The 26,408-nt window shown below is 44.5% G+C and overlaps 1 protein-coding gene across 1 annotated transcript in view; it reads left to right on the forward strand.

The window, feature by feature from the left end:
- LOC308141093 (junction plakoglobin-like) overlaps positions 1-26,408 on the forward strand; it is a gene marked incomplete at its 5' end in the record, with an annotated part of 143,730 nt that overhangs the window by 16,111 nt on the left and 101,211 nt on the right. Inside the window, 2 exons of the mRNA XM_080511096.1 lie at positions 15,687-15,942; positions 16,023-16,261. Coding sequence (XP_080367222.1) covers positions 15,687-15,942; positions 16,023-16,261 — 495 coding nt within the window. The remainder of the gene's footprint in view (positions 1-15,686; positions 15,943-16,022; positions 16,262-26,408) is intronic.

Here is a 26,408-nt window from a genome sequence, read left to right on the forward strand (position 1 = left end):
TAGCAGAGGCTGTGAGAAAAAAGGATGAAAACGAGATACACAGGTCCCGAACAACTTCTTGTAGTTGGAGAGCCATGACACTTGGGTGAAAAATGTCTTCAGCATCAAATGAAGTTGAAGGATGTATGTGAGCTTCTCATGTCCTCACAATGTTCCGTCTCCGCGTGAGGACTTGAGACAAATGTCTCAACTTTTGGGTGTGAGGGGGAAAATGGCTCCTCAAAATACATTGGAGTGGATGGGAGAAAATCCTGAACTTGCTGCCAATTAAGTGTATTTGTAGGAGAACCGTGTCTTTCCGAGACAAAAGTGTCCCCTTGTGAGAAGCACAAGGCCTGTAGCTACGTTCTGTTGTATAATATGATGAGAAAGACGAAGAAATGTGGCCATGGCAATGAGAGAAAGACGTTTTTTTTTTTTTTTTTTTTTGTAATCCAGCAGCTTCTGCCACTCTAATAAAAAAACTCTCCACTCTAGACTTTCCAATACACACTCATGTCAAACTGGAAAGACGGGGGGAAACGTTATGAAATTTGAAGGTTCACAGTTTAAAATTGGTAAAAGTTTGAAAAAATTCGTGTACACATCTGAATAGAGGACACCCTCAAATTGCTCTTATCAGAGCTTAATCTACCTTCAGTTTTATTCACAATTCTGATGCAGAACAACTTGAAATACCACTCACTATTAAAGAACTAAAAGAAGCCCTCTATCCGATGCAAAAATCCAAATCTCTGGATGGTCTGGATGGCCTGCCCCCAGAGCTGTTTCTTGAATTGTGGGATATTATTGGGCCACTCCTTTTAAACTCAATAAAATTTACTTTAGAGTCTGTGTCCTTTCAGGGTGACAAAAACACATCACTTATATCAATACTTCATACAAAAGGTAAACCTACTTTAAAATGTGGCAGCTATAGGCCAATATCTCTTATTACAACAGAATTAAAACTGTTTACCAAGGTTTTAGTCAGAAAGTTAGAGAGATTCATGGGCAAATTAATCCACCATGATCAAACAGGCTTTTTAAAAGGGAGGCTGGCATCGGACAATATCAGACATCTTTTTCAGATTACACATGCATCTGAATCTTCTGAAGACACAGCAACTTTATTCAGTTTGGATGCACAAACCTTTTAATAGGGTAGGCTGGGAATATCTATGGACAGTTCTGGAAGAGTTGGGTTTTGGGCGTAAATTTAGATCAATGATCAAAACACCTTATTCTAACCCATATGCAGTCGTACAGACAGGTATTATTTTATCTAAATAATTTTCCTTACATCGTGGCACTCAACAAGGCTGCCCACTGTCTCCACTGCTCTTTATTATTAGCATTATCATTGGAACCACTGGCACAATCAATCAGACTAAATCCTGGTATCTCATCTATCTGTATTAAAGCTTCAGAACACACAATCTTGCTTTATGCAGATGACATATTACTGTACTTCACAAGCATTGCCAGCTCTTTACCTCAAATACTACTCTACCCAATTCAGTCAGTTTTCTGGATATAAAATCAACTGGGATAAATCCCTCCGAGTTCCCTTGAATAATGCAGCAAAATAGTTCACGTTAATGATTCATTAACCTTGAATGTTAAAAAGTATTGGTATCGGATCGGTATTGGCGATACTAGCCCTGTATTTACTTGGTATCAGATTGATACCAAGTCTTGGAGTATCGCACACCGCTACTGAAGAAAGCAATGTGAGCTCAGAGAGCAAGCACAGAGTTCAGTCACTGTGTGTGTGTGTGTGTGTGTGTGTGTGTGTGTGTGTGTGTGTGTGTGTGTGTGTGTGTGTGTGTGTGTGTGTGTGTGTGTGTGTGTGTGTGTGTGTGTGTGTGTGTGTGTGTGTGTAAAGGCCCCTGCAGTCTCCCTTATTGAAGCCATAAGAACAAGACAAAAGTTCGGCAGTGACGTCAACAAGCTGTCGAAAAAAAGTTTGTTCAGCAGGACTCTTCATACTTCACAAGATGCTGCCGAAACTGCAGGCCACGCCCCTTGTGGCATATACCTATCTTGAGGATGAAACAGCGATAGGGTGCGACCATGGTGGAGAGAGTCATTTTCAAGTTGATGAGAGAGGAAGAGGATGAAGAAAGACAGACGTTTGAAGCTGAGGAGGAAGAAGAATTGTTGTGAAGATATGCTCGAGTGGAAGAAATGAAGAAAAGGCGACCGCAAGATGCTCCTGAAATCGCAGGCCACGCCCCCTCAGAGCAGCCACACATCTGTGAAGTGGCATTTTCACTTTTCAGCTGCAGTTTATTTCTCGCCTCCTGTGCTGTCAGAAACGTATTTCACTGAATGGTTTCAGTAATAAAAGAGAGACGTTTTAAAGGAGCGGGATGTTTCTCGGTTTTAACTGCAGGAGCTGACCGCTTTGAGTGATGCGAAATTTTGGCAGTGCGGCAGCCTGGACGGCCGGCACTGCCGACACAATTTTGTTTGGTCAGAAGGAGGCCACCGGTGGAAGTCACGTCATTTTGTTTGGCAGCATACATCACTGCAGAACTTTCGGCTTGTTCTTATGGAGGATGAATTGGCCTTAAGAGTGGGGCTGGGCAGAGCTGTGGCTGCAGAGATGTGTCTGTAGGGAGGGCGGGCTCTGTGTCTGACTGGCCAATCACAGAGTGTGAAGACAGTCGGTTACCAAATGAGGATTTTCCTTCAGGGCGAGCACGAATATTGACAAGTTTTACTCGTATCATGCTCGTACTTGTCAAAAATGCTTTATCCATACTGAATACTCGTCTGAAACGAGCAGGGTTGAGAAGGTTACTTGAAAACTGTAATCCATTACAATTACAAGTCACTTGTCAAAACATGTCATCAGTAACTTACTCTAAGTACTAAAATAAATAAGTCATTTACCAGAGTACTTTTAGTTACTTCTGGATGACTTCACCAGCAAACATAAAAAATAAAGACAAGAAAGAATAGACTGTGTCGTCTGCTCAGTGTGTTGACACATCTTATACACAGCAGATACAAATTGCACTGAACACGTTTTGAACTATCAAAACTCTCAATCAAGTGTCTAGCACTGATTTTTGTTTTGTTTTTTAAAGAATCAAAACTACAATACAAACAAAGCTTTCAATTTCTAATAAAGAAAATGTGCCGATCTTTTCCAAAACACTCTCTCTCTCTCTCTCTCTCTCTCTCTCTCTCTCTCTCTCTCTCTCTCTCTCTCTCTCTCTCTCTCTCTCTCTCTCTCTCTCTCTCTCTCTCTCTCTCTCTCTCTCTCATCCCGTTTCCTCGTTGGATTTAATGTGGGTTTTTTTCCGGACTAAAGATGAATGTTTGATAGGTTTGAGAGGCTGTATCTGGTGCATACATCACTGATTGATAATAACTGAACAACCCGCTGGACCCGCTACTCAGTCAATGAGCAGACTGAAAAAAAAAAAAAAGTAATGGCACATGTAGTCCCAATTAATACCTAAGAAATGAGATCCTCTCAACGTATTGAGAATGGCTTCTTACTATCAGTACAAGTATTTGTTGAATAAAGTGGAACACTAATGTGTGTGTTATTGAATGTTCCCACACGGACATGTTGTGTTGTGCACCTGAAGGCTGGAGTATAAACAACCTATTAAGCATCACCCCGGTGTCGTCTATGTCATCACGTATAACGTTAAGCCAGATAACGCTAATGCAGTGCTTCTCAAATGGTGGGGCGAGCCCCCCTGGGGGGGCGTGGTGGGGTGTCAGGGGGGGCGTGAGGCGATAAAACGATAAAAAAAAGGGCCTCCAGCTCATTTTATTAATTCATTTTGATAACCAGGCAATTGTATGCAGAAAAAGTTTCTGTCCTCTAGGGGGGGCATGACAGAAAATAATTGAGAACCACTGCGCTAATGTAACATGGTGTCAGAAGAAAACCGACAATAATGAGTGTGGAGGACGCTGTGCGAAGGCAGAATGGAGACGGCGGAGCTACCGTGCTGCAGCTCATGGCGCCGAGCAGGTCCGACTTTCCTAAAGGCTCCGAGTGGCCAAGATGGCTGAAGCAGTTTGGGCGCTATAGCATAATGTCGGGACTAGATAAACAGTCTCAAGAGTTTCAAGTAAACAGCTTCATGTATGCTGCTGGTGACGATGCAGAGGACATTTTAAACGTCCTGCCACTGACTGATGCTCAGAATAAGTCATATGATACGGTAACAGCGGCCTTCACTGCGCATTGTGTGAGCAAGAGGAAAGTCATCTTTGAAAAGGCGCGCTTCAACCGGAGGTGCCAGGACCTCAGGGGAAGTGTGGAGTCCTTCATGACAGCGGTGCGCACGTTGGCCGAATACTGTGAGTTTGGCACATTGAGAAATAACCTCATACGGGATCACATAGTCGTGGGCATACGAGATGCTAAGTTATCAGAGAGCCTGCAGCTGGATGCAGACTTAACTTTGGATAAAGCTATGACAAAAGTGAGACAAAGTGAAACAATAAAAAGACAACAGCCAGTCCTAAGAGGAGCTGAACATCAACCAGGACAAATAGAGACAATCCAGAAAAAGTTTGCAAAGCCAATTAAGACATTTAAAGACAAAAATAGAGTAACATAGTTCACCTAAATCAGGACAAAACACTTTTTCAAGTTGGACACTGGTGCAAGTGTTACAGAAATCCCAAGCAGCATTTACTCAATACAGAAACACGGAACACTATAACCGCCAGGTAAAGTGCTGTCCGGTGCAGACAAAGAGAAATTGGATGTCAGAGGACGCTTTAAAGGTAAACTAATCTTGGATCGGAAGAAAACTATTCAGGATGTGTATGTTGTTAACAGACTGTACAAACCATTGATGGGTCTTCCTGCAATTACAGCACTGGAACTCATAAAATGTGTTAATACAGTGCAAGCACAGCCTGAAGACTTTAAAGTGCAGTACCCAACAGTGTTTTCTGGACTGGGAAAATCAAAGGAGGCTTACAAAATTGAGCTGGAACCAGGAGCCATCCCATATGCCATGTCAACTCCACGCAGAGTGCCCCCGCCCCTGCGGGACAACGTTAAGGTGGAACTGGAGCGAATGGGAGTGATTTCCAGAGTGACACAACCCACGCCAAGGTGCGCTGGACTGGTCGTGGTACCAAAGGCGCGGCCAGGAAAAATAAGACTGTGTGTGGACATGACTCACCTGAACAATTGGCTGAGGAGAGAGAGACACATCCTTCCGGCTGTAGACCACACACTCACCATGCTATCCTGAACAAAGGTATTCACAAAACTGGACGCCACCTCTGGGTTTTGGCAGATTCTGCTAGCCAAGGAAAGCCGGCTTCTCACAACATTCCTCACCCCTTTCGGCAGATATCCATTCAACCACCTGCCATTTGGGATCTCATGTGCTCTCGAGCACTTTCAGTGTCGCATGTCCCAAATGCTGGAGGGGTGTGTGGGTGTAATTTGCTATGCTGATGACATTGTAGTGTTCAGAGAAGACATGCAGCAGCACAACGAGAGGCTACAGAAAGTGTAACAGACTCTTCAGAAAGAAGGACTGACACTGAATGAGAAATGTGAGTTCTCAAAAGACAAAATCCCGTTTGTGGGACACTGTGTCACAGCTGAGGGCATGTCTCCAGATCCAAACAAGGTCAGAGCAATTGTGGAGATGCCCGAGCCAACAGACGCAGAAGGCACGAGGAGAGTAATTGGCACTGCTAAATACTTAGGAAAGTTTCTCCCTCATCTTACACGAAACCATTAAAATGCCTTCTCAGTGAAAAGAACGAGTGGCACTGGGGAGCCCCACAAAAGGACGCCTTTCAAAAACTGAAAACGGAACTGAGCTCACAATAGGTTCTTGCACCCTACTCACCAACAGCGGAGACATGTATGGCAGCAGACACTTCATCATATGGGCTGGGGGCTGTCCTTACACAGGAACAAATGGATGGAACATGAAGGCCAATAGTGTTCATCTCAAGAGGGTTAACGGAAGCAGAGAAACACTATGCTCGAATAGAGAAAGAGGCTTTGGCAGTCACATGGGCATGCGAACGACTAGCACCCTACATTCACGGATGGAAATTCAGGTTGGACACAGACCACAAGCCTCTCGTGCCTTTGCTCAGCACAAAAGCATTGGACGAGCTTCCACCCAGAGTACTAAGGTTTTGCCTTAGACTAATGAAGTTTCCATTTGACATTGTACATGTTCCGGATAAGCACTTAATAACAGCAGACACACTGTCAAGAGCACCAGTGGAGCACACGTTGACACAGGATGAACTGAACAATGAGACAGAGGTCAAAGTGTTCGTAGACAATGTCTAGTGATTCAATGTCTACTAGCTACAGCACCAAGAATAAAAGAAATTCAGCAGGAACAACACACAGACCCCGTCTGCGCAAAACTCATCCAATACTGCGAGTCAGGGTAGCCCGTGAAACATGCTTTGCCTCCAGAGCTAGGACTATACTGGCCGGAGAAGGAAAACATCACGGTGGCTGGAGAGCTACTTTTAAGCGGACAAAGACTGGTTATTCCCCAAAGCATGAGACCGGAAATCCTAGTCCTGCTCCACAGTGGTCATCAAGGCATAGTCAAATGCAAAGCGAGAGCCCAGCAATATGTCTGGTGGCCAGGACTGTCAATACAGATTTGCCAATATACAACTGCAACACGTGTTCACAACACAGGGCTGAGTACTGATGACAACACCAGTACCTCAGTGCCCCTGGCAGAGGGTAGGCACTGACCTATTCTTCTGGGAAAAAGAGAATTACATGTTTCTCATGGATTACTTCTCAAGGTACATTGAGGTGGTGAAGCTGAATGTGCCATCTGCAGCTACGGGGATAGCAGCCATCAAAGAGACATTCAGTCGCCATGCGATACCAGAGACAGTCGTGTCGGACAGTGGACCACAGTACAGCAGGGAACTGTTTAGGGACTTTGCAGAAGAGTTCGGGTTCACTCATGTCACCAGTAGCCGGTAACAGGTATGAGAGAGCCGTGGCTACAGTAAAAGGACTATGGAAAGGTGGAGGTGAGAAAACAAAAGCATTACTCACATACTGTGCTCCACCTCTCGAGTGCGGCTATTCTCCTGCACAACTTCTGATGGGCAGACAGTTGCAAACTACACTGCCTCAGCACCCCGTCACCTTACTACCATGGCGGCTGAACATTTAAGACTTCAGAACCAAACAGAGATGGTCAAAAGAAAACCAGCAACGTTACTTCAACCGTCACCACAGAGCCCGTCCACTAACACCCCTGCATCAGGGTCAAAATGTGTGGCTTCCGAGAGAACAAAAAGGAGGGACAGTTGTCGAACAAGCAATGACACCAAGATCATATTTCATTCACACAGACGAGGGACGTATCAGACAAAATCATGCACATGTGAGACCTTTATGTCAAGCACCTGTCGATACTGAGGTTACTATTGAACCAAGTTCAAGAGATACACAAACAAGCTGTACATCACTCACATCTAGTAGTGACATACAGGACACCACAGGTACACCTTATGTGACCACATCTGGTCGAGTGTCCCATCCACCGAGACGGTTAGACCTGTAAGGGTACATTAATGTGTTGAAAAAAAAGAAGAAGAGAAGCAGATGTGAAGTGTGTTCGAGTTAAAGAAAGGAACATGTTGTTGTGTGGTATTCTGGCACAAATGGTTAAATGAAAGAAAAGTTAATTGCCATGTTGATACTGAAATGTGTGGAAGGTTTTGATTGAAGAGGGGAGGTGTTGGATAAAGCGGAAATAATGTGTGTGTTATTGAATGTTCCCACACGGACATGTTTGTTGTGCACCTGAAGGCTGGAGGATAAACAACCTGTTAAGCACCACCCCGGTGTCGTCTATGTCATCCCATATAATGTTAAGCCGGATAAGGCTAACGTAACAGTAATGGTATCCCTTCAACAACCCCACCAAGAAAAAAACTGAACAATCTTTTACTTTTTATTTATTTTGCCCTTGGGGGAGTCATAAGCACACTAAATATTTTTTTTTCAATAGACCTTGTGGTTTTTAAAAATATTGATCTCTACCAAATGGTTGAGATGTCAGTTAATGGTTGAAGTGTAGACCTTCATACAAATACTACGAACTGTAGATTAATCCAAATAAGATGCTCATTTACATAGATATAAACAACATAAAATGTCTGAGGAATCTGATACTTTATTTCTGTCAGTATGACACAAAAAAACTGCTGGTTTTAATTTCTTTTGACTATATCTGTAGTGCAACAGCCCAACATTTTCACATCTAGTCCACATCCGATTACAGTAAATGAAACAGTTCATTGTGCCATTTAGTTAACAGGTTGCACAACAGCAGTGGAAATTCAGATTTTCCCATTTTTATTCTAGTTTTTTTTTTAACAATATTTACAAATATCAACTCAGAGAGACATCAAATTGTCTTTGTAAAGTAATTATCTCAGCACATTTATGATTGTATAACACTGTAATAACAATCAATGTTTCATATTTAGAGCAATTGATGAAAAAAGTTTATATTTTATAGCAAAATATAAATTTAAATTTGACTTACATTCGCTTAAATTACTAAACCTACCATGAAGAGACAAATGAACCATTTGGTTGACCATGTTTTTAAAAAAGTATTACACATCCAGTCCAGGTGTGTATCAGTGAAAGGAGAGCAGGATTTATCCTACCTAGATGTTTGTTCAGGTGAGCCGTCAAGTTACTGGACATTCACAGCACTGTCACTGCTGACTCTGGTCATTAGCATTGTACAGAGAGGTTAAGAGGCTCCTCCCACTTTAAAACATAGTGATGAGAGCAGCTGGCTGCAGTATCCATGACAACGCATCAGTGCCCGTCAGCCTGAAAGCGTTGGGAAGTGTCTTGATGCCAGTGGATGGCGCACGTGACAACTGAAGTTCTAGTTTATTCATCTGATTTTCTATTGTAATCCTGCTCAGTAATCCCACTTTTTATCCAATATACCTGTAACAAGATTACACATTTTTTATGTATTGTAACCAGTGGTGTGCAGTCAGGGGCAGCAGGCCCTATCAATTAAAAAAAAAAAAATTCATAATTAAAAAGTGATTATGAAACTGTCGCAACTTTATCCAGAAGGTTATATTTTGTGGAGCTCAAATTTCATATGTTCTCTAAACCAGCGGCCCCCCAACCCCCGGGCCACGGACCAGTACCGGTCCGTGGGTCATTTGGTACCGGGCCACACAGAAAGAATAAATTATTTCCGTTTTATTTATATCCAAGTCTGAACAATCTTTTATTTTGAAAGATTACTGAATTCTCTCCGTTACATCCATCTATGACTCACACTTGTGTCGGTCACGTGATAAATTAGCGCTGATATTAAACCTACAAACAGCAAAATGAGTAAAAAACAGTGGTCTTTAGAGAGTTTCTTTGCAAAAGGGAAAAGGTCCAGTGAGGAGACTAACATAAAAATACAAGTACACAGTAGATTCACATTTATTATTATATTTACAAAATACCACAGTTTTTGTGTTGGTCGTATGATTTTATTTTGTTGTATTTATTCACCACACTTTAAAGCCGGTCCGTGAAAATATCGTCCGACATTAAACCGGTCCGTGGCGCAAAAAAGGTTGGGGACCGCTGCTCTAAACGCATCACAGCTCCTTTCCTCTGCTGGGGCTAGCAGTAGCTTCATTGCTAACCTCTGATGGAAGCTGGACCTGCTATTGGGTTAAAATGTTGAGTGACAGGATCATCAGCCAATCAGATGTTGATGTGTTATTGACGGACCACCTCAGGGCCAGCAGAGTTTGTAGTGCTGGTCTGGGTGTGGTCATTGAAATGAGCTTGACTGATTGGCTCATGGGCTCATGGGCAGGAGGTGATGACTGTTATGATGTGCTCCTCTGGAGTGATGGAGGCTGATTGAACATGAAGATCATGATACATAGAGGACCTGCTTCAGGACCTTTTTCAGTTGTGAGTAGAAGAAGACCCCCACCAGGAATGATGAGCTGAACTCAGACCATCCAAGGCTTTGTCAGCATTTCACAGCAGGATGATTTAATCTACAAGTGATGGTGATCATAGTTTTACTTACTCTGGATTAGATTGGTGCTGCTTTGGCCTTTGGTGCTGTATTTGATTGTAAAGTGGTGTTTCCCATGCAATGGTGCACACAGACAGACACACAGGCATGCATGACAGTCGCGCACGAGACTCGCACCCCCCTCCCCTGGTGCAAACCTGTTGGAAACACTGGAAAATGATCTGATGGCGAAGCTGCACAGTGGAGTCTTGATGTGTTGTGGTTGTTGATCAGCTATTATGTTGGTGTGGATTAAGTACTACTGCATAGTAGTGGCCTTACAGTAGATTCGGACTGTGTATTTACCATAGGACATAATGTGCGGGGGGAGAGGAGGGGGGGCTGCTGCTGGCCCTGACAGAAACACCACCGCACGCTACTGATTGTAACGGATTACAGATACATTTTTTTGGTATCATAATTACGTAACACTGTTATATGTTATCCGTTACTACCCAACCCTGGAAACGAGTATCCGGCTCATCCCCACCTGCTATCATTTCAAAAATGTTCAAAACCAAGAGAAACTTGTTTTCTCTAACTCTAACTGGGGTCATCAATCCGGGCTCATGGAGTCCCCTGGGACTCACCCCCACCCTCTCATCAACTAAGCACATGGCTTGAACCAAGATCATCCTATACTGGCTTAGTTTCTAAAATGTATAATCACCTGGCCACAAATAATGCCTACACTTTGGGTGTGAGTGTCTCCTGGAAGCATGATATAGAGGGACAAAACATTGAACTTGACTGGGACAAGATTTGGTCCAACATTTATTTCATCCAAAAACCCAGCACATCAATTTATACACTATAAGTTTATTGCAAGAATGTTATGCCACATCATACAGGCGTTTTAAAATGAAACTTATAGACAGTCCAAACTGCACTAAATGTAACCCAAATACTGTTGGTACTTACCTTCATGTGTTTTGGGAATGCCCTCCAGTTTCTGACTTCTGGAAAACGGTGACCAAGAATTTGGGAAATATTTAGAAATTTCCAATTCCTAAACAGCCTGCTAGCTTACTATTTAATGATGATTCAGCTCTCAGAGATAACACCAGGTTAGCACTTACGAAATGCATATTTGCAGGTTTAACTGCTGCTAAGAAGACAATTATTCATTCATGGTTATCTGCTGGGTCTCCATCGATCAAAGAATGGATAAACCAGTTCAAGGATATCACCCTCATAGAAAGATCACTGACTGTAAATTCACAAGGTTCTGGAGAGGCTTGGGATGCTCTTATTAGTTCCATCTCAGACCCACATCTTCATACAAACCAATAATCCTCACTCAAGAGTCTGCCCACTTCTTGTATATTTAAGATTTGTCAAACTTTTGTTTTTATTTTTGCATTACTCTGCTTCTGTGTACACGTGTTTGTTGCTTTTATTACTTTCTATAGCTTTATTTTTATTCTTTGTATAAAATAATTCAGCAAGGCAATGGTGGAATGTATATAGTTCTCTGTTTTAATTTATTATATTTTTGAAGTGGCGTCACACAAATCCTTTTAAAATGTGACAATGGCAGACATCTGATAGCTAGATCGGGCTGCATTTCTTGTCAATAAAATATATTTTTGCAGGTTTTGGGTCATTTTCTTATGAAAAATATGCAAAGTGGATGAGATAGTCATCATATTCAGTCAACAAGTCAACAAATTATGCAACAATCTGCAATGGGATTGTAAAAACATCCCTTACTTTCTTATTACATGAATAAGTAGTTATTGCCATTATTACTTTCAGACTGGCTAAAATTACTACTCTATTGGCCATCGATACATTATTGGTTGTTGCAGGGATGCATACCTTTGCCCACCATGGGTCGGCGCTAGAGAGCGTCACAAAGCAGTGTTTTACTGTTTGTCTGGGAATTGAAGAAATATTGTACTGCTGCAAAAAACAAAAGAAAAAATAAATTCAGTTCCAGCACCTTGAAAAGAACCTACTGCTCAAAATCAAGTATTCATATTTCCACTCTGTGTATCTGCAACAGTGAGTTATAATAGAGAATCACACATCAGTATAAACATCCTCTGAGCTGAATGCTATTGAGACTAATGCAGTTTTTCAAGGTTTACAGACGATCAAACCTGCTGCCACTGTGAGGCTGATGTAAACGATCCTGTGTGGAGAATCTCATGAACTGCCACGACAATGTGTCAGATCAACTACAGGGTTTGTTCTTTGACAGTGAAGGGCTGCTGTACGGAATGTGAAAGATAAATTAGAACAAGCCGAGGAGCATTTGGAGTGTGCAGCCAATATGTCCCTTTAACAATGTCAGATTTTAGCCTCTACAGACACGTTTTAGACTGAAGGGGACAAAAGGTTGGTGTCCAGGCTTTCTGAGAGAGGTATCTGCAGTGTTTCCCAGCGTTCAGGAGAGGAGGAGAAGTCCTTCACAAACAGGAACTAAAATTAAGGAGTTCAATTTTTTTTACAGGTGATATCTGAAGAGGGACAGACAGACCTCACTGCTTCTGACATGTGACCAAAAAGTTACATGCCTTCACATTTTAGAGCAGCCAATAAAGTACCTAGAAATCCAAAACTTTGAAACAAGGCCCTTTTTCAAGGTATTTTGAGGGTAAACATTTCACTAGCAATTTAAACAGTACAAACTCTACGGAGAAAAGCTAAGAGTTGAAAACTGAACAAACGCCAAATTTATTTTATTGATTAATGATTTCAATTCAATTATATGTTTTAAAATCTAGTTGAGACTGCTGTGTTGCAATGTAAATGGTAAAATGGTAAATGGTCTGGATTTATATAGCGCCTCTAACCACACTGAGTGCAGTCCCAAAGCGCTTTACATGTCAGCTCACTCACCCATTCACACACCAATGGGACAGAGCTGCCATGCAAGGCGCTAATGAACCACTGGGAGCAATTTAGGGTTCAGTGTCTTGCCCAAGGACACTTCGACACATAGACCGGTGTAGACTGGGATCGAACCTCCGACCTCTCACTCTGAAAGACGACCACTCTACCACCTGAGCCACGGTCGCCCCTATGCCCAATGTAATACCTAATTAGCAGGGGCAAGTCATAATTAGGAGCTTCACCTGGTGTCTCAAGAAGGGACTGCAGGCAAAATATGTAAAATTCTTCACGATTATCTGCTATATTGTATTATTATTATTATTATTATATTATTATTATTATTATTATTATTATTCGATATAGATTCATCCTAAATTGTATAAACTTTGTGTGTGAGGATTTTACTTGCTGGTTTTTGGTCTCCATCTGGCTGCTTCGGCTGTATTTTCTCCTGATCCACACTGATGGTTGCTTGAATGCAGCATCTATTGCTTGCAGGAGTGATGACGTTCATTCAGATCATGTGATTTAAATGTCGAGTGGGGCTTCATGACGGAGGCATTTGGAAGTTCAGAGCTGATTGGTTGACAGCAATAGAGCGAGTCGTGACAAATGCCAGCTTCGGCTCAGCTAGAGTTCCCAATTAAGAATCAAAATGGATGAGGTCGATTATTTACAGGAGCACAAGTTGCAACTCTGACTTTAAACTGGAGGTAAACTGAGTGACGCCGGCACAAAACTATTGTAAGGCTCCGTTTAGAACACAATGTTCCAAGTGAAAAAGTCTCCTCTCTATAAAAGTTTCACATGGCTGTCTCTGTCAAGTAGCAGGCTCCCCAAAGGTGACGGAACTTTTACGGTTACACTCATTTTTGTTGTCTTGTAAACAGAGCCTTGGAATCCTTGTTTTCTCGTCCAGTCGTATACATTTTGCCTTTCATGTGGCACGCCAGGGTTTGAGTCCAAGACACATTTTATTGATTTTTAACATTTTTCAATCTCAGCTATCCCCTGTGCTCAACCTTTTCACAGGATTGTTGGCTATATGGTTGTCATTATGTTGTTGTCTCTAAAAAGTTTGTACACTCTTTATTCAGTGGTGTTGAACTCTGCAGTCGCTAGACCTGAAATAACATCTTGCAAGTATAGAAACGCCACTGCTAATTTGTAGCAAGGGAGCTAAACACATCCCCAGTGTGTCCCTTCTCATTGTTGTGTAGATGCTTGGACTGAGGCCCCGTCTAAATGAATCGTTTTTGCATTTTCAGTTCAGAAAAGTTCTGTGTTTACATGGCAATGTCTTGAAAATGATACCCGGAAACAGCAAAAACACACAAACCAATGTTGGTTTAGGGCCAGTCGTTGCTCCTGTTGGTTGTTTTTGTTGTGAGACAAAACACATGCTGCAAAGAACAATATGCTGTAAACATTAACAAGTGCAACAGTTCCTGAGAAGAATGAGAGCATCTGCTGTCAGACCTGGGGGGAGGTTTTAATGTGCTCAGGATGTTTGTCTGGTTATTCTGTAGTCCAGCCCAAGGAGGAGGAACTGTGTGATGGATGATTTTGTTATGTCAGACCTGATTGGAGAATTTATTAATCTCATGTGCAGAAAAACTATTTACTATGACCGTGGTGCACATGATCAGTGCAGTAGCTGTGTTTCAGAGAAGTTGACATAGTTATTTTTAAAAAGTTCCACCTCGGAGCCATGTTCAAAAAGTTGTTTTCAGTCGCTTCGAGTCCCATTGTCACATAAACAGTCAAACTGCAAGCAAAGGTTTCTGTTCATTTGAAGTCATAGGCTCTAAGTACATATGTGGGAATTCACGGATTGTTTCTGAATATGTATGTATGAACTGATAAACCTTTTTTTTTAAGTACCTGTTTGATCCCCTGGGGTTCCTCCAGTATCGTGCTCTACATGTTCCCTGCTGGGTGGTCTTGTATTGGTGGTAATTAGCCTTTTTATGTATTCTTCTTGTGAGTTTTCCTTCAGTGCTCTTCAACACAACCGGTTGGAAAGAGTGTAATCCACCAAAACCACACAGACATCAATATTTGTGCCATAAACTGTCCTTAAATGGACTAAATTCCTCTCAAAAATGTCTTAAGTTGTCTCGTCCTGCTGTTCAACAATGCAATGTATGCGTTGCATTTCTGTGGATACCCTGGGTCACTCTTGAACCCTTACCGATGCTTTCACTTGCACTTATAACTGCAAACAATCAATCATTGTATCGTCCTCTTGTGCATTTCCATTACGTCACATGTTTATAGAAGATATAACACTTCCTCAGTGTTGCCACCACTTGTCAGTCAGTTTGTCTGTGAATTAGAAACATCAGTCTGGAAGGAATGTAAGAAACATGATCACCTTTCTATTTAGAGTCCCTAAATTTTCAGAATAAATCTCATCAAACAGATTTGATGTCTGCATACAGTACATATGTCTCATCCTGGTCCTGGTCCTGGTCCTGATGAAAAGTCTTATGTTAAATTGTGTCCTTCACTCAGACTCCCTTAGTGCTAATTGAAGGTTATTTAATAATTTCATAAGTTTAGTTGAGGCATTTTACTTGTTTCTTGGATGCATGCAGACGTTGTTAGCTTTGTTGCTCTTGTTCTGTTTTTATTGTCAACGGCTCAAAGGGTTTCCACACACGCACGCCCGGCCACCGGCCCGCCCGCACACACACACACACACACACACACACACACACACACACACACACACACACACACACACACACACACACACACACGCTGTCTCCCTCTGCCCCGGACAGATCTGGAGGACCAGTACTCACTAACTCGGGCTCAGCGTGTCCGGGCCGCCATGTTTCCAGAGACACTGGTGGAGGGAGAGGCTGCCATGCCCGTCCAGTCGGATCCATCGCAGCAAAGCAACGTGCAGCGACTGGCCGAACCCTCCCAGCTACTGAAGACTGCCATTGTGCATCTCATCAACTACCAAGATGATGCCGAGCTGGCTACCAGGGCGGTGCCCGAGCTCACCAAGCTGCTGGCCGACGACGACCCGGTGAGCCGAGTTCCTTCAAAGAGCTGTCACGCCTCAGATCTCCTTGTCTGCCCTGACACAAGCTTCTCCTCCTCATGCAGGTGGTGGTGAACAAGGCCGCCATGATTGTCAACCAGCTAACCCGGAAGGAGGCCAGCCGCCGCGTCCTGGTCCAGTCTCCGGCAATGGTGGGCGCCGTGGTGCGCGCCATGACGACGGCGGTAGACATGGAGACGGCTCGCTGCACGGCCAGCATCCTCCACAGCCTGTCACACCAGAGGGAGGGACTGCACACCATCTTTAAGTCTGGGGGGATCCCAGCACTGGTCCACATGCTCAGGTACAAATGGGCCTGACAGTTTTCACAATGTTTAAAAACTCTCACTGTAATTTCATTTTCAGCTCAAAGATTTTTTTGGGGGGTGGGGGTTATTGAGGATGCAAATTTGGCTGCTTGGGGGCAGAAGCGGTTTTTTAGGTCTGTTGATGTTGTAAAGTCTACGACCCCGTTTACCCAACAACACAACAATCGCGACAACTGGTGTCCCAATAACTGCTTAAAAGGTCAATGGTGAAAACACACTATTTCTTTGTGTTTGTTTCTTAAACGTTTTGTATATACACATGGCAATGTTTTGAAAACAATGTCTGTTTCCAATTTTATAAATGTTGCTTTTTCAGCGGCTCCGAGCCCCGTTGTCATGCAAACTGACACAGAGTGTCATGATCCTGCTCTCACTCACTCCTCCCTTCCTGAGAGTTTTCTCTCCTCCCCTCCTGTGTTCCCTTAGCTCCGCCCCTGTGCTCTCCTGCTTCCTCCTTCTGATCACAGCTGTTTGTTATTGTCATTAGTGTTTGTATTTAATTCTCCTCTCTTGTAACTCTGGTTGCCGGTTTGTCTGCGTTCTCACACCACACTTACCCACCTTGTTTTCCTCGTGTTGCCTTTGTGTTTTGACCTTCTGCCTTCCTGACTTCGCCTCCTGGATTTCCTTCTCAATCACCCTGTGCTGGTTTTGAACTTTGACTGCCTGACTTTGCTTCTGCTGTGGTTTTTGAGAATAAAACACTGTTGAACTGAGCTTCTTGTCTGCCGTGCAATTGAGTTCACAAACCCTGACAGTACGAACTGGCCATGGACTCAGCCGGCAGACAAGAGTGCGCCGAACCACCGGAGGCTCCACAAGACCTCCATTTCCTGAGTACTCTTCTTCAGCGGCACATCGCACAGAGTGATCAGGTCCTCTCCACCTTTGGCGTACAGCTAAACACCCTCTCAGCGCAGGTGAGGAACCTACCACAGACCCAGACCCCCATACTTCCTGCCATACCTCCGTCGCTGGTTCCGCTGGCTCCTCCGCCATGTTTTTCAAGGGAGACGGAGAGGCTACGGCAGTTTGTTATCCAGTGTGAACTGCATTTCGAACTCCGGTCAGCTGCTTTCCCGACAGAACGAGCCAAGGTGGCCTTCATCATCTCCCACCTGGGTTGACAAGCAGCGACGTGGGCGGCAGCTGAGTGAACTAACCGGGCAGCCACATGCACCACCGCAGCCGCCTTCCTCAGGGCACTAACGGACTTGTTTCAGCGATCGCTCACAGGCCGGGAGGCCGCTCACACAATCATGACGATGCAACAGAGATCCTCGTCAGTGGCTTATTATGCCCTGAGGTGTTGTATGATGCCTTCTTGTTTGGACTGTCTCCTAGTTTGAAAACTCTTTTGCTCTCCCGTGAGCTACCTGACAGTCTGGATCAGCTGGTGGCACTGGTGATCCGTTCGGCTGAATGGGGGTGTGCGCCTGAGGACTCAAGAGGGACAGATCCACAAGCTCCGGCATCAGTTCATGGACGACCACCATTGCCCCCTCGTCGACCACCTTCTGCTCCTACGGCATCCTCCGCCTGCACAGAGGAACCAATGCAACTGGGCCGGACACGTTTAACACCTGAGGAACGCGAGAGACGGTTCAGACTCCGGCTCTGCATTTACTGTGGTCAACCTGGGCACCACCTCACCAACTGTCCAATATGAGGCAAGTCTTCAAATGTTGTGCCGCGGTCACTGTACTCACTCTCACATGTTAAAGACTCCCACCGTCCTGTGTTCTCTGTTACTCTCTTGACTCTTGGTGTCTCCCTACAGGTGGAAGTACTGGTGGACTCTGGGGCTGACGCTAACCTCATGCACTCACAGCTGGCTGAGAAACTCCAACTGAAGACATTCCCCCTCGACTCGCCCATTGAGGCTCACGCCCTGGATGGACGCCTTTTGTCCCGGATTACTCGGACCTCTCAGCCAGTACAGGTTAGCTTTCCCTATGGTCATTCCGAGTCCACCAGCTTCCACCTATTTAAGTCCCCCCAATTCCCTGTGGTCCTGGGTCTCCCCTGGATTCAACAACACAATCCCAGTATTGATTGGGTGACGGGACGTGTGAGGAGCTGGGGGCGCCAGTGTCAAGATAACCGTCTGTCCTCTAAGAACTCCACCCAGCTCACCACTGTGGGCCCGGCAACCAGCTCTGTCACGCCCTCCCCAGACCCCGAGAAGATCCAGGCCTGCTATCACAATCTCTTGGAGGTGTTTTCTGAGAGCCGGGCTACCTCTCTGCCTCCACACAGGCCCTATGACTGCGCCATCGACTTACAGCCTGGCGACCCAATTCCTCATGGCCATATTTACTCTCTGTCAAAGCAGCAGGCGATGGACGACTACATCAAGGCCTCCCTGGAAGCAGGTATTATAAGACCATCTTCTTCACCCGCAGGAGCAGGGTTTTTGTTCGTCTCGAAGAAGGACGGGTCTTTGAGACCTTGTATTGACTATCGAGCCCTCAATGCCATTACTGTCAAGAACCGCTATCCTCTGCCACTCATGATATCTGCATTTGAGCTCCTTAAAGACGCCAACTGTTTTTCCAATCTGGACCTAAGGAATGCTTATCATGTGGTTCACATTCGTGAGGGCGATGAATGGAAGAAAGCCTTCAATACTTCCTCCAGCCACTATGAGTATTCCACTCCAGAGAACTGCAAACAACTACAGCACTTCCTTGGATTCGCCAATTTTTACAGGAAGTTTGTTAAGGATTTTAGTATGGTGGCAGCCCCATTGCACAGACTCACCTCCACTGTTTCTCCTTTCTCACGGACATCTGAGGCTGACCAGGCATTCAAGAACCTCCAGACAGCTTTCTGCTCGGCCCCCATTCTCGTCCAACCAGATCCCAAGAGGCAATTTGTGGTGGAGGGCGACATCTCAGATTTGGGCGTGGTGGCAGTCCTGTCCCAGAGGTCAGTTTCGGATGGACGTCTTCACCAATGTGCATTTTTTCCTCGTAGCCTTTCAGATGCTGAGAGGAACTACTGTGTGGGAGACAGGGAGCTGCTGTCCATCAAGTTGGCCCTTGAGGAATGGCGGAATTGCCTTGAGGGCTCTACCCAACCCTTCATTGTGTGGACAGACCACAAAAATCTCGAGTATCTGAGAACAGCAAAGAGATTAAATGTGCGGCAAGCCCGCTGGAGTTTGTTTTTCGCTCGCTTTAACTTCTCTCTGACCTTCAGACCGGGAGAGAAGAACGCCAAACCTTGACGCACTCTCTCACATCTACGAGGAAGGGGAGTCCACCGCCTAGCCTGAGTCTGTCATTTCCTCAGCCAAGATCATCGGGGTGGTCCTATGGGAAGTGGAGCAGCGAGTGTCAGGGCAGCAGGTACCTGACAATACCCCTGATAACCGCTTGTTTGTTCCACGAGACTCCATTCCCAGGTCCTCCAATGGGCTCATGCTTCTCGGTTGGCGGTCCACCCCGGGGTCATTCGGACATTGGCCTCGGTCCAACAATATTTTTGGTGGCCCAAACTGCGAGCGGACGTCAGGGAGTATGTGGCAGCCTGTCCTGAGTGCTCCCGTTGCAAGTCCGGTAATTCACCCCCAGCAGGAAATCTCCTCCCTCTGTCTGTCCCTTCACGTCCCTGGTCCCACATCACTTTTGGATTTGGTCACTGGACTTCCCGAATCCCATGGCAAAACCACCATCCTCACTGTAGTTGACCATATTTCTAAGATGGCTCATTTCATTCCCCTCACTAAACTACCCTCTGCTAAAGAAACCGCTGACTTAGTCCTCCATGTTTTCCGTCTTCATGGTCTCCCTCAGGATGTGGTTTCAGATCGTGGCTCCCAGTTTACCTCCCATTTCTGGAAGGAGTTCTGTGCTCTCATTTGAGCCTCCCCGAGTCTCTGCTCTGGCTACCACCCTCAGTCTAATGGACAGACGGAGCGTCTCAACCAAGACCTGGAGACTGGCCTTCGCCTCCTGTCCCACCAACAACCCTCCTCCTGGTCCAAAAACATCATTTGGGTGGAGTATGCACACAACTCTCTTCCCTCTGCCTCTATTGGACTGGTTTTCAGGCCCCACTCTTCCCAGCCCTGGAGAAGGAGGTTCTTGTTCCCTCGGTGGCTGCCCTGGTTCAGAGGTGCCGCAGGTTCTGGATCCAAGCCCGCCAGCGTCTTCTCCGAGCGTCGGCGTCTCATAAAGTCTACGCTGACCGTCGTCGCTCACAGGCACCCATCTACCAGCCAGGGCAGCGAGTGTGGCTTTCCACAAGGAACCTCCGACTCCAGGGACCATCATGGAAGTTAACCCCACGATTCATTGGCCCTTTTCTCATTTCCAAAGTGATCAACCCCGTGTCTGGTCGTCTCCAACTCCCCAGGAACATCCAGATCATCCCTCTTTCCCCGTTTCCCACATCAAACTCACGACCGAAAGTCCCCTGGACTTCCTTCGCAATCGCCTATGCTGGTTTTGACCTTGGACTGCCTGACTCAGCTTCTGCCGTGTTTTTTGATAAATAAACACTTTTGAACTGAGCTTCTTGTCTACCATGCAATTGAGTTCCACTGACCCTGACACCGAGACACAACTAGGTTTGTGTTTTCACTTCAATTCAATTCAATTTTAATTTATTTAAAAGGGACAATGTACAGTTAAAACATAAATGTTGCCATTTGATGCACTATACCAGATTGTAGCTTTAAGCTAATTTGCATCTGTAGTCCCTTGGCAGGTCACAAAAATACAACACAGTAACAAGACATATTAAACAGTATACAGGGATAAAACACCACAACAACGTGGCTACACACGTCTGCGTGCAACTCCCCCCACCTCCCTCATCCCACCCACGCCCACACCCACACACACAAAAAGAAGTCTGAGGACCAAATTAGTGGTTGCAGAGCTGAGCAGCTTTTAACAGATTTTTTAGGTTAGATTTGAAGACTCTGAGAGAGCTACTGCCCCTTACGGCGTCAGGTAAGGTATTCCACTGGTTTGTGGCTCTTACAGAAAAAGCAGATTGCCCCGCTACAGTGCGGCGAAATGGTATGGTACAATCTCGTATGGAGGATATTCTAGTGGATCTGATGGAATTTGACGAGCGAGCGTGGACAAAAACACATAATGGCTGTGGGGCCAAACCATTTAAAATTTTATAGACCATACACAAATTGGCGAATAACCTAAAATTCTCAAAACTCAATAACTCATGTTTCTCAAGTATCCTACAATGATGGTAACGAATTGGCTTTTTGTCCAGTGTTTTTAAAGTTTGTTTGTATAAAGACTCCAGAGGTCTCAGAGTAGATTCACCAGCCTGCCCCCTGCAGGTGATACAATATGACATGCGGGACAGAATCATGGCGTGCATAAATATCTTGGCTGCATCCAGAGAGAGACTTGAAAAGGTTGTCCTGTGAATGGGCTCTATATCTCGTTTCGGATGATTCCTCTAATGCAGTGTTTTTCAACCACTGTGCCGCGGCACACTGGTGTTCCGCGAGATCTCGTCAGGTGTGCCGTGGAAAAGTATCCAATTTCAAATTTTTTTCTAAAAATCATTTGCTCTCACAGCCGCTGTCAGCTGTGAGAGCAGTGTGTTGAAGAGTAATCATGTATAAATACTCTTCACCAATAGATGGCAGCACATACATTTGCCAGTGAAATCAAAACTTAACAGGCATCAGTCTCGTTAATCACCACCACTTGCTGCTCCCATCTTGTATCAAAGTACTGTGTCAGTGACAGTCATGGAGAAGTTTTTGAAAAGGAAGAATGTGAACCAGGTTCTCAGCTCTTCATCCATCAGGTCCAGGTTTCACACTGAGGGGGTCAAAATATAAAAAAAATGAAATTGGGAAATACTTTTTTTCTGTATTTATTTGATTCCTGTTGATAAAACTTTGATGAGAAAGACTTTATATTGTTAATAGAGGCTACATTTTAACATTTCCGGGTGGTGGTGTGCCTCTAGATTTTTCAAAACAAAAAAGTGTGCCTTGGCTCAAAAAAGGTTGAAAAACACTGGTCTCATGCACCGTTTCCACCACAAAAAAATGCAGGAATGGACAGGTATAGTCTGTTACGGTTTGGGTTTCCACCACAAGAATTTGTGATTTTCCGGAAACAAGCACTTCAAAGGTGGTTGCTTTTCCACTCCCCTTCCATCAGGGTGCTTGGGACCATGGAGCGGGTCTGAGTTTGAGGAGCTGTTTGCTGATTGGTCAGTGATTGGTCAGTGACACACCCTCAATATTTTCATATGTCAGCCGTATGAATTTTCTGCTTTTAGCATATTCAGCTTCGCACTGTTTTTTTTCTTTGCTGCACATGGTCATGTTCATGGTGGTCATGAAAGAGCGGACGTGAGGCAGGGGGAGACTGGGGCTCGGGAGCAGGCGGTACGAGGAGCACCGGGGTCTGTTTGCATTGCGTCTGCACTTTCTGCTCAGGCGCGGAGGTTGGGGCACGGAGGTTGCTGTTGTAATGTCACATATCTATGGAGCTCTAAGCCCCGCCTACTTTTTAACCTACTTTCTGCAGTGGAAACGTAACACCCCGTTCCATCCCTGCACTTTTTGTGGGTGGAAACATGCCAAAAGGCAGCTACTGCATTTTGGTCCTGCAGGGAAAAAAGTAGTGATACATGTGATGATTAGTCATAACTTAAAAGCTTTTATCTTTTTCTTTTCATCCTCAATGACTCTGGTCAATATTCTCTTATTTTTCCACCATAAAATCAAGCTTCACTTCAATAAGATGTGACTTGGGGGGGGGGGGGGGGTCTTTATTTCTCAGACATGAATATACATGCGCATAATGCTGAATAAAGTCTGGAAATCTCTCTTAATAGCTTCATATTTATGCATATGTTACCGAGCCGAGTTAAAAAAAACCCAGAAAATGCAATGATAGTGAGGAACGTCAACAGTCGTTCCATGGTCGCACTGAAAATTGACTCTGTAAATGTGACAACTGCAAATGGAGTGCAACGTGATGAAAGGGCAGGACGCTCATGGTTGGGCTGCAATGGAAAATGCATAGGGATGTGATGTGTTGTTAGATTTCCAGTGATCACTGCAGGTTTCTCTAAACTTAATGGAATTTAGCAGCTCTAAACGTCTGGATCAAATGTTTAAGAATCTTAAACTTTAAAAGCCTGAAGAAGCTTGAACTGCAGCAGAACTCAGCAGGTTGCTGTGAATTGATCCTTTGGGTCGAGCACTTTCATCTTCCAGCACATTGAGTCACGAGGAGACGAAATAATTCAAAGATCATGTGAACTCTTTCAGCTCCTCAATAAACTCAATAAACATCTTCTGACCGGGAAACCTGGAGTGTTTGGGATTTCATGGCTGCAGAAATATCACATTTGTACAACAATTCATTTCTTATGTTTCTTTTTTCCCCAAAACAATGTTTTTGTTCAGGATTTGAAATATGAAAGAAAAGTGTGATCATTTGTTCAATAATTGTTCGATTAACAAAACTGAGAACGAACTGTGTTTCAGAGCACAAAGATATTAATGTCATGTTACTATGTGATGATATTTGTAGGGCCCTGTGGAGAATGGAGGTGGGGTGAACCATGTTTCTTTGAAGGACAAAGAAATGGCCACACTCTCCCCAAGCGGCAGCACTGCTCCCCAGTGCCAGTGGGATCCAAGGCCTCCATCATCAGTCGGAGCACCCGACCTGGAAGCTCTGAGACAAACCCTACTCTGACTGGCTCAAGCCAGCCCGAGCACAGCAGGGTGCAGGAACATGACGCACAGTGAAAAAAATCCGCAACGCGAAAGAACAAACTCTTCAAGACAGTTTCACGTCAGGCCAGATGCAGAGCTGAAGCTAGTGGATGTAATGTGTTTATGTTTTATGTTTTCTGATAAAGCTGCATCTGTTTATGTACACGCGCACTCCCGTCCAAAGCCTTGGTTTCCTCCTCAGACACTAGAGATCTGGTTTAGCTTCCCGAAGCTAACATCGATCCCTGTGTGGAGAACAGTTTCGGACCTGAAACCTCACCAGAGCTTTTCCTCCCCTCTCCTCTTTTCTCTCTCTTCACTAACCTGACCTCACAAGCACGTTAGCGCATGCCCACTGTCGGTTTGTGGTATCTAATCGCAGTTAGATGAACACACACAAAATATCTGAATTGAGAATCAAGACCTGCAGTGTGAACAAAGCCTTAGTCCCTTTCATTTGTTGTGTAGTTTCTTTTTTCATGAAGTGAGTATTGGAGACATGTTATCTGACCTTTAGTATTTGATCATTCGTCTGATTGGTGTGTGTGAGCACCTTTCAAGTCCTCCTGTTTAATCTGATCTATAATGTCCCTGTATGATTCAATGCGGTGTTTAATGCTGTTTGTGGCCGAGCAGTTGGAGAGGGTCCTCATATAATGTAATAGAAGTCATTGCACCTATTCAGTGTGACGGATTCAGCTCATTACTGTTGCTCCTCAGTCTGTGAACAGAGATCAGCTGAGCTGTGAATGTGACCGAATGATTGTCGTGTATATGTAGCTCCAGTCACTGGTTAAATCTTACTCCTGGCACACTTACAACATGAAGACGGAAGAATCCTCCAGGATTAATGTACTGAATGTTGAAATAGTTTTAAAATAATGTTTTGTACTCCTATGAAGTGGGGTTTTTTTTAATCTAAAAAACAAAAATTTTGATCATTCAAGGAGAAACCTCTAAAGGTCCAGGATGCACACACATTTCAAAACATTTCAGACACATTTAAAACACATTTCATACACATTGTTTTACAATATATCTCCCCAGATTATGTGTCAGGTTTCCTCACGTTTCATGTCTTGTTTCCTGTTTTATGTTGAAATCACTCACCTCTTTCTCAGGTTTGTCTTCCTTCCCCTCCATCTTGTGTGCCTCACCTCGTGTTTTCAATTAACCACTGATCTTCTTCTGTGTTCTCCCATTGTTGTGTCCACCTGTGTCTCGTCTTGTCTGAGAGTATTTAGTCTGTATTCTCCCTTCCTCCTGTGCCAGTTCATGTTTTCATCACTACATTCCAGCAGTTTCCTGTCTGACTCCCTGTTGCTGACCTCAGCTCTGTTTGTGGATTTTCTCCTTGTTTCACCCTTTAGATGCCTCTGCCTCACTAAAACCCTTGAACTGTCCTGCTTTTGTTTCTCCTCCATCTGTGCCAAGTTCTTGACACATTTCAAACACACAAAACCATACCACCAATAACTCTGAAGTGCATCTGTAATAAAAACACATGAAGTCAACAGTTAGGCTGCGTCTCAATTCTCCCCCTGAGCCCTTCATCTCACCCCTACCCCTCTGAAATGCGCATTCACGAGAGTCTGAGGGGTGTCCCATTTCACTACTGTGCAGAGGTGGAGGGGTGAGGGGAAGGGATATTCACCCCTCTAAACGGAGCTTTTACAGATGCACATTTTAAACAGAGGGGTAGGAGGACATGGCACTGAAGGACTCGCATTTCACATATATACGCTTCTAAAGTTATATGTTGTGTTTTATACTAGTAAGATTTTATACTAGTAAGAACGGCAGTAGCGCTGCTGTATGTAGCTTCCGTGTGTATTTGTTTCATACAGACCGTGTTTATAACATTTTATTATTACACTGTATAGTTCCAAAGTCTTCTAATATCGGTGTTTTGAAAACAGGGACCCCCAAGTCCAAATACGGCGCAAAAACTGAAGTAATCCATGTCTCTGTCTATTTCTTGGCTTTGATGTGAAACAAAGCAGCCAAGCTGCTACAACATGTTGAATTTGGGACGGCAGGACGATGCTCTTGCTGGAAAATCAACAAACATCCGTGGTTCAGCTCTGCTGATATAACGGCGCCGTATTATGACGTCAAAACTGTGAGACGGAGGGAGAGGGGCGGGGCTGAGCAGAGGGAGAGGGGCGGGGCTGAGCAGAGGGAGAGGGGTGTCCCAAATCTAAGGGCTGAAACTTTCATCCCTTTGCCTTTGCCCTCGTTTTGGAGGCGGAGGGCAAAGGGGTAGGCGTAGGGGTACAAAATAGAATTGGGATTGGGCCTTTAACTACCATTGTTCCTGATGTTTTCTTTATGTTCGGTGAGGAATGAAGAATGAGTTTCTTGACATTACTCTTGCTAAACTGTTGGGG

This window comes from Blennius ocellaris (assembly GCF_963422515.1).
Source record: "Blennius ocellaris genome assembly, chromosome: 16".
NCBI classification, from domain to species: domain Eukaryota; kingdom Metazoa; phylum Chordata; class Actinopteri; order Blenniiformes; family Blenniidae; genus Blennius; species Blennius ocellaris.